The 11,959-nt window shown below is 41.2% G+C and overlaps 1 protein-coding gene across 1 annotated transcript; it reads right to left on the minus strand.

Annotated features, from left to right (window-relative positions):
• LOC114460534 (uncharacterized) lies at positions 1 to 11,959 on the minus strand. The gene is made up of 5 exons (XM_028442410.1): positions 11,839 to 11,959; positions 8,481 to 8,813; positions 5,054 to 5,143; positions 3,841 to 4,176; positions 1 to 408 (listed from the first exon to the last, which is right to left on the minus strand). The coding sequence occupies exons 1-5, from the start codon at positions 11,957 to 11,959 to the stop codon at positions 137 to 139; spliced, it is 1,152 nt and encodes a 383-aa protein (XP_028298211.1). The 3' UTR covers positions 1 to 136.

The following is an 11,959-nucleotide window of genomic DNA, read 5'->3' on the forward strand; positions in this document are numbered from 1 at the left end:
GAAAAAAAACACAAAATTTCAACTAAAGTTCACAAAATGATTTTTCCAACTCGACTACCAAAATAAAAGTTGAAGGAAATGGTTTTGTCCGCTAAAATAAGGTAAAAAAGCTTCATTAAGTTCATCCAGCTGATGTTTAGAGCACAGCGCCCCCTGCAGGTCGATCTCTGAACTGTCCACACTGGTGCCGCTCATCTATTAGCTGTAGCGTTAGCCTTAGCGGTCTGTTGTGAGCGTGTCCGTCACCTTTGTTCTCTGGTCTGGATTTAAAGACACAAAAAGCAACAAAAAGTCCAACGACGGCAAAGACGACGAGCAGCGAGACGACGCCCACAGGAACCCTGGAACGAGCAGTGACTCCAGGCTCCTCCCACGGAACATCTGTTGGTTTCCTGAACCAGTTTGAATCTAAAGGGAGAGAAGAAGACGTCACATAACGCACAAACGGGTCAGGGATGTGCTTTTATTTTGAAAGAGTTGCATGTATTTGACTCTGTGGATAATCTTGTGTGATTTTATTTTGAAAGCAGAGTGCATTTGAGTGGGTGAAAAAAAAAATCCAGTGCTTTTATTATGAAAGATTTCCATGTTAAAAATAAATAAATACATAAAATTGAGTTTGACGTGTAACAAAGAACTCTGAAATAGTTTCACAGAAAATGTTTCCTTTTACTTGAAATGTCAGCTTTAACATATATGATTTAAAATGTATCAACATTTGTTGTAACAAACAAGAAAATAAAATCTGTCCTCATTCATTTAATTTCACCAGAGTTCTTGGGAAAAAAATGTTTTGGAAATAAAAGTAGTATCGGCACATTCCTAAAGTAAATAAATAAATGTGTAATTCAGTCACGATGGGGTTTTATTTTGGAGGGCAGGCAGGAGATCTTCTCCTGCTGATTGGTCTTTAGCTGCAATTGATTACTGCTGGGTATAATCAATCAATCTTTATTTCAGACTCACAAAGGTCCATAGAGAACATTTAAAATACAGACAGACAAACGTAACAGAGAATATCATATTATTGTCCATATAACACTTTCCCAGTGAGGAACTTTCAAAAGAATCCTGAGAGCATCGTTGTATGCTACGTGTAGCTTATGGAATGTAGCCTTTGTGTAGCAGCACCACTAGAGGGCAGTGTAGAGTGGTGTGCACTAGGCTTTAAACAAAGCTATTTTTACATTTGCTGGACACATACTAAATTTTCGCGCCAGCATGTTAGCTTGTTACAGTACTGCCTCTGAATGTCATTATCAGAAATATCACTCCTGATGATGGAACCGAGGTATTTGACTTTTTCCACAACCACCATCTCCTCTTCTGACAAGTGGAACATGTGAAATACAGCCTTACACTGCTCCTTAGTGCTCACAATCATCACACACTCTTTATAGTGTTAAACCTGATGTCATATTGTTCATCATATTCAGTGCACACTTTAAGCAGTTGCTGCAGGCCTGTGGAGTAGAGTGACATGATGACCAGGTCATCAGTGTAAAGTAGATGGTTTAACAGTCTTTTCCCATCATACAGCCAGTATTATAGTTTTTCAATCTTTAGGAGAGATCATCCATGTAAAGGTTAAAAAGCATGGGTGACAAGATCCCACCCTGCCTCACCCCATTAGTCACAAAAAAGGTCTCCATGTCACACTTCCCCATCTAACCTGCATTGTTTGATGTGTGTACCTATAAATGGGGAGGCTTTGCTGCAGGTCAGGGCTGGGACATTTTGCTGTGACTATGGTTCTGCTTTACTTGTGATCGAGGCTCGGTTGCATGCCAGTAATTCCTTGATCGACAGCAAGTGTTTTTGTTTTTGGACATTCTTGTTTACCCTCACTTCTTAGTTTTGCTTTTTGTGTTTTTGTTTACATCTGCCTCCCTGGACTGACCACCTGTGTGCCGAATCTCTGCTTGCCTGACCATGCCAAAGAAATCAGTAAATATTGGAATTATGCACCTGAGCTCCACCTCCATCCCTGCATTTGGGTCTGCACCCACACATGTCCATGACAGAATGTCCCAGCAGATTTTTCATTTTTCAGCAAGTTGGAGGAGCTTCTGGCCGAGCAGGAGCCCCTGCTCTCCAGACTGAGGGAGACCATCTGTCCCCAGGAGAGAGTGGACACTCTGATGGGAGTTTGTGTGGCCATTCATCTTCGACCTGCTCTGGAGAGAGTTCCCGTCGTGGCGAAGACTTTGGAGAACGCTAAAAAGCAGATCAGGAGATTGCTGGGTTCTCCTAATACTCCACTACCAGAGACGTCCTCAGCACACAACTCTCAGTTTCAGTCCAGTTCCCAGCCCGAGTCTCCTAGCGTTCAGGCTAGCGTCCCCGAGTCTCCTAGCGTCCCTGTTAGTCCTAGCTTCCTGGCTAGCGTCCCTGTTAGTCCTAGCTTCCTGGCTAGCGTCCCTGTTAGTCCTAGCTTCCTGGCTAGCGTCCCTGTTAGTCCTAGCTTCCTGGCTAGCGTCCCTGTTAGTCCTAGCTTCCAGGCTAGCGTCCCTGTTAGTCCTAGCTTCCAGGCTAGCGTCCCTGTTAGTCCTAGCTTCCAGGCTAGCGTCCCTGTTAGTCCTAGCTTCCAGGCTAGCGTCCCTGTTAGTCCTAGCTTCCAGGCTAGAGTCCCTGTTAGTCCTAGCTTCCAGGCTAGAGTCCCTGTTAGTCCTAGCTTCCAGGCTAGCGTCCCTGTTAGTCCTAGCTTCCAGGCTAGCGTCCCTGTTAGTCCTAGCTTCCAGGCTAGCGTCCCTTGTTAGTCCTAGCTGTCAGGCTAGAGTCCCTTGTTAGTCCTAGCTGTCAGGAGAGCGTCCCTGTTAGTCCTAGCTGTCAGGAGAGCGTCCCTGTTAGTCCTAGCTGTCAGGCTAGCGTCCCTGTTAGTCCTAGCTGTCAGGCTAGCGTCCCTGTTAGTCCTAGCTGTCAGGTTAGCGTCCCTGTTAGTCCTAGCTGTCAGGAGAGCGTCCCTGTTAGTCCTAGCTGTCAGGAGAGCGTCCCTGTTAGTCCTAGCTGTCAGGCTAGCGTCCCTGTTAGTCCTAGCTGTCAGGCTAGCGTCCCTGTTAGTCCTAGCTGTCAGGCTAGCGTCCCTGTTAGTCCTAGCTGTCAGGCTAGCATCCCTGTTAGTCCTAGCTGTCAGGCTAGCGTCCCTGTTAGTCCTAGCTCTCAGGCTAGCGTCCCTGTTAGTCCTAGCTGTCAGGCTAGCGTCCCTATTAGTCCTAGCTGTCAGGCTAGCGTCCTAGCTGTCAGGCTAGCGTCCTAGCTGTCAGGCTAGCGTCCCTGTTAGTCCTAACTGTCAGGCTAGCGTCCCTGTTAGTCCTAGCTGTCAGGCTAGCGTCCCTGTGTCTCCTAGCTGTCAGGCTAGCGTCCCTGTGTCTCCTAGCTGTCAGGCTAGCGTCCCTGTGTCTCCTAGCTGTCAGGCTAGCGTCCCTGTGTCTCCTAGCTGTCAGGCTAGCGTCCCTGTGTCTCCTAGCTGTCAGGCTAGCATCCCTGTGTCTCCTAGCTGTCATGTCAGGCTAGCATTCCTGTGTCTCCTAGCTGTCAGGCTAGCGTTCCTGTGTCTCCTAGCTGTCAGGCTAGCGTTCCTGTGTCTCCTAGCTGTCAGGCTAATGTCTTCGAGTCTCCTAGCGTTCAGGCTAGCTCTCCTGAGTCTCCCCGCACCCAGCCGCCGCCTGCCTTGCCGCCAGTCCCGGCTCCCTGCACCCGGCCGCCACCTGCTCTGTCTCACCTGCGCCCTCTTCGCGAAACAGTTTTTCTGTATTTGACAGTTCGATGGATGGATTTTAATTATGAGTAAATGTTGATTTGTGAGTAAATGTGATACTGGTTTGGATCAGAAAGACTCACCGACGACGAGCTGCACCGTGGAGTTGTGTGTTCTGCTCCGTAAGTTTGGTATGAAGCAGCGGTACGTGCCGCCGTCCTCCGCGCTCACGTTCAGCACCTTCAGCGAGATGTTGCCGCGCCCCAGCTGCTCCACGAACAACCGCGTCCGACTGATGGTGGACACCTCCCGTCGGTTCTTGTAGATGTGCACGTACTGCGGCCGCGCCGATCGGTCCGTCCGCAACCACGCCACCGTCAGGTCCCGCACGTCCAGCTCCGGGTCCAGGTGACAGGGGAGAACCACGTCCGCCCCCGGGGAACAGAAGATCGGAGCAGGAGAACCGATCACTTCAGGTTCTAGAAAAGACACGACAAGATATAATAAGACAAAAGTGCTCTATGATAAGAAAAAAAAACATCAAAGCGTTCAGCAGACGCCTATGAAGAAGACTGGCAGTTGAAACATGTCAGGAGATTAAAGCAAATTTGCTGAAAAGGTACGTTAAACGAGCTACGTATCTATAGCTACGTTTCCGGAGCTTTTCTACATAAGCGCAATGTGCCAGGATAGACGAGTGGTCTAAGGCGCCGCGCTTAACGCTAACATGGATTTGAATCCCATGTTTGACATTTTTTTTTTCCTCATTTTAACATATTAACACGGCAAATTCCACTTTTAAAATATATATCTGACAAAAATAAACATTTTAGGGTTAGTGATAGTTTAGGGTTAGGGATAGCTATGGAGTTACAGTTAAAATAAAAAGGTTAGCTAAAAATAAATATGAGCTACACGGAACTTTAAGTCACGTGGTTCACTTATCACGTGACTTAAACTGGCCAATGAGGGGCGCTGCGTATGGCAGTCTACGGATACGTTTAACGTACCCGTAACCACGGCCTTAAAAAATAACATGAACAATAATTATTAATCAAGCTCCAATTTAATTCATGTGATTTTACTTATTGTCATTATTAACATTATTACACTGTAACGATCACGTGTCCTCGTTGCTAAGCAGAAGCTTTGCTGCTCGTGTTGCTACAAAAGTCCGCTTCTAATTCAGTAAATTTAAAGGTTTTCTAATAATTAACGCCGTTTTCTAACAGATACACTTTATTTCTCACACACACAGTGAAGAGCGGCTCATCGCTGAGGATTCGGCTCAGTTACATTTTCAACACGAGCTGTAAAAAGATAGTTTGAAGCCCCAGAAAACAAGAACAAACTCACCGAGGGTCTGAACTCCGCCTGAAGCCGCTGGACTGAGAAGAAGGAGGAGGAGGAGGAGGAGGGTCCAGAGAGAGACGGTGAAGGAGTGGCCTATGACGGTCAGCAGAGGAATGAATGAATGAATGAATGAGAGCCCACCAAAGGTTTTATTTATCTCGTGACATCATGTGACGTGGAGGAACCTTTGCGAATTCCAAAACAGTGACGTCAGACGCACCTCTTTCGATCCTCATTATTGTAACCTTTAATTAAACCTTCATATTAAAGAAATAAACAAAGTAAATAAATATAACAACTTATTTACAAACGAGAACTCAAACCTAAACATAAACAATGTATAAGGTACCTCATTCTGCTCAGCAAGGGCGTTTAAAAGGAATCTTTTATTGTGAAGGGACTCTTCTGCAGACGCACCGCTTTCACAAATCACACCGTGTCTGATCACTAGGGATGTAGCGATTCACTCAACTCCCAATACAATTCTCTCACGATTTATTTTACAAAATGGGACTGTATTCAAATGATAACTGTAAAATATTCCTTTATTTTTTTTTGATTAAAAAACTAAAAAATACGGTATTATTTTCCTTTTATTTTTAATTGTCAAAAGAATCCCTTGATAAACTATTCAAAACAATGCAATTTAACAATCAATTTAAATTCTGGTTCTATAGTAAACAATGCAAAACTGCATAATTGTCCTTTTTCTTTGTAAAAGTGCAACTGAAAATGTATTTTGTGCCTTAACAATTGGACTTTAAAAAAAAAAAAAAACCCCCGTCATTACACTGATTTATGTCAGATATTTGTTTGGACCAGCAGAGGGCGCTGGTAACCCAGTGGTCGGTTGGCAATGCAGCTAATCTAGCAGTGAAGAAGAGATGCTATGCTAGCAGACCGAGCTAATAGAAAAACGTGACTTTTACAGATATTCACGTAATATTACAAATATTCTTTTGCTGCTAAAAAGGTAAGGAATCATTTATGAACATGTTTAAGAGTAGAAGGCGGCCAGAAAAAAAAATAGTAGCAGATTCCGCCTGCCGGTACACTGCTGGAAAATAGGAGGGATAAATATATAGCGCCCTCTGCTGTTTAAAAAAGTACTGTGATTCAATTTTCAAGGTATCGATGTCAATCGTGATACCTATGAATCGATTTTTAACTGCCTTACGATTAATCGTTACATCCCTACTGATCAATCTCCAAACCCACCCCTCCTTTGGAGGAATGATCACACTGCTGGTGCTCACAGGTCAGTGTCTCTATAGACAATGCTGTAGCTGATCACCCTCTCCTGACCCTCCCACTACTATCCATACATGTGAAAAACCCCACCAAGGTAAACACCCCTTTTTATCCCCACTGCACAGGGAAATCTGCTGCTGGGTCCTAAAACCCATGAGTTTAGGAACACCAACAATAAATCCTGATACCCAGTGGAGACTACAGGTGACACAGGGATGAGTTGTTTTAAACACATGAAACGGAGTCCAAACTACATGCATTCTTAGCCCATTTTAAGTATGTGCATTATATTTACACTAGTTTTAAGGGTCTATTGATGGTCCTAACTCAATTTTTTTATTTCATGCCTTTCCTCAGAAATTTGGTTAATTTTTTATTTTACCTTTAACGTCATATTTTAACAGACTCAAACACTTCTTAAACAAACATCAAAACATCCCAGAAACAGAATCGATCCAAAATAACAGAACATTTCCTAAAAGAAGTTTAAAAGCACCAAATGGAATTAAATAAATAAAATAAATACTTAATTTCAACAAAAGTCCACAAATTAACTCAGAAAAAACACAGGATGAGAAAAGGAAAAAAACTACATTTATCTTTTTTAAAAACTCAAAATTTCAACAAAAGTACACGAAACGACTTAGAAAACACACAGGAAGAGAAAAAGATGGCACAAAATAACTGATAACACTCAAAAAGAACAGAAATTACACAATATTAATTAAAAAACAAAAAACTAAACCACTCAGAAAAACAAGCAAAACAACAAAAAATACACAAAATTAAATTAAAAACAGAAAAACATTTTTTGTGCCTTACTGCATTCTTAGCCCATTTTAAGTCTGTGCATTAAATTTACATTAGTTTTTAAGGGTCTAATGATGGTCTTTACTCAATTTTTTTTTTTTAACGTCACATTTTAACAGAATCAAACACTTCTTAAACAAACATCAAAACATTCCAGAAACAGAATCGATCCAAAATAACAGAGCGTTTCCTAAAAAGAGTTTAAAAGCACCAAATGGAAATAAATAAATAAAATAAATTAACACTTAATTTCAACAAAAGTCCACAATTTACCTCAGAAAACACAGGATGAGAAAAGGAAAAAAAATTTTTTTCTTTAAAATAACCTCAAAATTTCAACAAAAGTACACGAAACGACTTAGAAAACACACAGGAAGAGAAAAAGGCACAAAAAACTGATAACACTCAAAAGAAATGACACAATATCAATTAAAAAACATGCAAAATTTAAACTAAACCACTCAGAAAACACATAAAAAAACAAGCAAAACAACAAATTACACAATATTAATGAAAAAATAAAAAAATTTCAACAAATTTTACAAAGTGACTCAAAACACACAAGACGAGAAAAAAAGACAAATAACTGATAACACACAAAACAACAAAAATTACACAAAATTAAATTAAAAACAGAAAAAAACACAAAATTTCAACTAAAGTTCACAAAATGATTTTTCCAACTCGACTACCAAAATAAAAGTTGAATAAAAATATTTTGTCTGGTAAAATAAGGTAAAAAGCTTCATTAAGTTCATCCAGCTGATGTTTAGAGCACAGCGCCCCCTGCAGGTCGATCTCTGAACTGTCCACACTGGTGCTGCTCATCTATTAGCTGTAGCGTTAGCCTTAGCGGTCTGTTGTGAGCATGTCCGTCACCTTTGTTCTCTGGTCTGGATTTAAAGACACAAAAAGCAACAAAAAGTCCAACGACGGCAAAGACGACGAGCAGCGAGACGACGCCCACAGGAACCCTGGAACGAGCAGTGACTCCAGGCTCCTCCCACGGAACATCTGTTGGTTTCCTGAACCAGTTAGGTAATAGGCTTTATTTTTCTAAAAAGACTTAGGTTTTTGCTCGTTTTTGTGGTAACGCACATTTTTGTCCTAAAACATGGTTTTATTGTAATAAATGTTTTTGCTATAACAGACTATTTTATTCATAGTGTAACAAATGTTTTTCTAAAAAGAAAAAAAAACATTGTCCACTTAAATTCAATTTTTGTTGCGACTGACTTTCTTTACTGATGAGCGACGTTTTTAGCGAAACAGTTTTTCTGTATTTGACAGTTCGATGGATGGATTTTAATTATGAGTAAATGTTGATTTGTGAGTAAATGTGATACTGGTTTGGATCAGAAAGACTCACCGACGAGCCGCACCGTGGAGTTGCGCGTTCTGCTCCGTAACTTTGGTATGAAGCAGCGGTACGCGCCGCCATCCTCCGCGCTCACGTTCAGCACCTTCAGCGAGATGTTCCCGTGCCCCAGCTGCTCCACGAACAACCGCGTCCGACTGATGGTGGACACCTCCCGTCGGTTCCTGTAGATGTGCACGTACTGCGGCCACGTCGATCGGTCCGTCCGCGACCACTCCACCGTCAGGTCCCGCACATCCAGCTCCGGGTCCAGGTGACAGGGGAGAACCACGTCCGCCCCCGGGGAACAGAAGATCGGAGCAGGAGAACCGATCACTTCAGGTTCTAGAAAAGACACGACAAGATATAATAAGACAAAAGTGCTCTATGATAAGAAAAGAAAACATCAGGCGATCAGCAGACGCCTATGAAGAAGACTGGCAGTTGAAACATGTCAGGAGATTAAAGTTAATTTCCTGAAAAAACGACTGAATAAATGAACCCATAACATTTTTTTTAAAGAACTTACTGGAATTATTACACAGAAGTAAAGAAAACATCAAAGTAATCAGCAGACGCCTCTGAAGAAGACTGGCAGTAGACAGTTGAAACATGTCAAGAGATCAAAGTTAATTTGCTGAAAAGAAGTTGTAATAAATTAAATCTTAACATACTGCTCTGTAGTTCCTGCTGATGTAAAGACGTGAAATATTTTTGTATAAATAATAAAAAACATCTTAAAAAGAAAGCGTCTGGAGGTACGTTAAATGTAGTCGTAGCAACTAGGACTATAACTACGTTTCCGTTGCTTTTCAACATAAGCGCAGTGTGCCAGGTTAGTCGAGTGGTCTAAAGGCTGTTTTATGTGCCACGCCCCCCGCGTGAGCCCTCGGTGTGGAAACCTTTCTGCGTCTAACGCCTCCACATCTGTCTAACAACGCGGACGGAACGAACGTGAAATCATGGCTGACCTCTTCATGTGTTCTAAATCTCATTTGTGGAACCACAGTTCTACTTTCAGTGTTGGTGTTTTTATTTCTCCTCTATTGAACTTGAGTGATTTTAATGTTTTTTTTTTTTTTTTTTAACTTATATCAGAGGTAGGCAACTTTTATCACAGCGGGGCCACAACAATGCATTTGATCAAAGAGTCACATGATCAACATTAATGTCAGCATTTAGAATGATCTGATTATTAATACAGGAAAGAACAGAGTTTTTATAGTCATTCTGTGTATGTTTGTTGTCTTGCTCATTAGGAGGCATTTTGTGCATTTGTTTTTATTGTGTATTTCTGTTGTCTTGCCTTTTTGTCAGTGCTGTGGGTTTGCTGAGTTTTTTTTTCTTGTACTTTAGTTGTCATTTTATGTAATTTTGTATATTTTTCTGAGTAATTTTGTGTATTACTGTACATTTACTTCAGGGGCCGCATTAAATTAAACAGAGGGCCGCAAGTGGCCTGACTTATTTACTTTTATTACGACCCCCTTGTTTTCTGCATGTGTGTATATTATTTGGACCAACACTAATAATATATATATGTATATGATTAGTGTTGGTCCATTATTATTGTTTATTTATATGCTGCTCAGTGTCTTCCTAATTACCCCTCTGTGATAAATAAAGTTATTTCTGCCGTACTACTCAGGTAAAAGGAGTTCCTCATGGAGTGTGTCCGGCACCAGAGCTGAAGAAGAGAGATGTTGACCTGCTTTAACATCGATGAGTAGATATTGAGGAAGTGAGATCCACTGTTACAGTCACCGTTAAGGACACACACACACACACGAGGTTCAACTGTGTTGTTGCTGACATGCTGGAATCATCCCAGCACACAAAGTTGAGGCAGTCAAACATACAATCTACCAAGTGCTGTATGAGAATATAGAACAGAGGTCACAGAGAACGTGCAATTCTTTTTTTAGTTTATTTTATAACAGTGTGTTGCAATAAAAACAGTTTAATATTTCTAATTCACTACAGTCTATTTTCTTCATTCATGTGAGTGGTGGTAGTTGTAGATTGGCTGAGCATCGTTGAGGTTTTTTCCTGTTAATACAATGAGATGAGGATGAGATGATATGTGCTTTGTTTATCACACTAGGGGGATTGGCAGAGTTTTATCAGCAGAAATATATATATATACACACGGGGAAAAATATGTTGCAAGACAGGAAATTGCACAATAAAAAAAAATAAAAAACAGAATATATAAGTATACAACTCTACGAATACTTTAAAAAAAAAAAGAATGTTTTGCCAATGTTCAGATTATACACAGTACAGATAGAAAACCATGTTGGAAAAAAACAAAAAAATAAACAATCTATGTTGTGTTAACAGTTGACATATAAAAACGTCTTTAACATGATCACCAATAGATATATAGTATACCTGGAAATTGCTGCATCAGGTTTGGTTGAAGAGGAAATGCTGCATCAGCAGAAACTGTAGTTCCTGGAAGGTTGTGGTTCCTACGATTTCAAGGACGAGTCGACCTCCTCACTTTCTTTTCTGTCTCAGTAACAAACAACACATTTCCTCTTCCTCGAGGAGAAAAGGGAGAAGTAGACGCAGTCTCGCCATGTTGTAAACAACGGCTACTTCTTCTTCTGTACCGTGGTTGGCGTGTGTTTGTAATACACTGCCCCCTGCAGTTTGGTAGCAGAAACAACACAAAGTATAAATGCAACATGCGTTGTTTCACATGTGCAGCACGTTGATGCATCAATCATAAAACAGCCTTAAAGCGCCGCGCTTAACGCTAACATGGGTTTGAATCCCATATTTGAGGATTTCTTTTTCAAATTCCACCTTTAATAATATATATTAGACAAAAATAAACATTTAGGGTTAAGGATAGCTATAGAGTTACAGTTAAAATAAAAGGGTTAGCTAAAAATAAATATGCGCTACACGGAACTTTAAGTCACGTGGTGCACCTATCACGTGACCTAAACTGGCCAATGAGTATTCATAGAGTGTCAGTCTATTGATACGTATAACTACCCGTAACCACGGCCTTAAAAAATAACGTCACAATATGAACAATAATTATTAATAAAGCGCCAATTTAATTCATGCGATTTTACTTATTGTCATTATTAACATTATTACACTGTAACGAACACGTGTCCTCGTTGCTAAGCAGAAGCTTTGCTGCTTCCTGCTCGTGTCGCTACAAAAGTCCGCTTCTAATTCCGTCACTTTAAAGGTTTTCTAATAATTAACGCCGTTTTCTAACAGATACACTTTATTTCTCACACACACAGTGAAGAGCGGCTCATCGCTGAGGATTCGGCTCAGTTACATTTTCAACACGAGCTGTAAAAAGAAAGTTTGAAGCCCCAGAAAACAAGAACAAACTCACCGAGGGTCTGAACTCCGCCTGAAGCCGCTGGACTGAGAAGAAGGAGGAAGAAGAAGAAGAAGAAGAAGAAGAAGAAGAAGGTCCAGAGAGAGACGGTGAAGGAGGAGAATGTGACGGTCAT

Source organism: Gouania willdenowi, unplaced genomic scaffold, assembly GCF_900634775.1.
Source record: "Gouania willdenowi unplaced genomic scaffold, fGouWil2.1 scaffold_51_arrow_ctg1, whole genome shotgun sequence".
In the NCBI taxonomy this organism is placed as follows: Eukaryota; Metazoa; Chordata; class Actinopteri; order Blenniiformes; family Gobiesocidae; genus Gouania; species Gouania willdenowi.

Coding starts and splice junctions, on each gene's coding strand:
- LOC114460534 (XM_028442410.1), bottom strand. CDS start 11,959: ATGACCGTCACATTCTCCTCCTTCACCGTCTCTCTCTGGACCTTCTTC. Junction 8,814..11,838: donor AGGCGGAGTTCAGACCCTCG/GTGAGTTTGTTC, acceptor TGTCTTTTCTAG/AACCTGAAGTGATCGGTTCT. Junction 4,177..5,053: donor AGGCGGAGTTCAGACCCTCG/GTGAGTTTGTTC, acceptor TGTCTTTTCTAG/AACCTGAAGTGATCGGTTCT.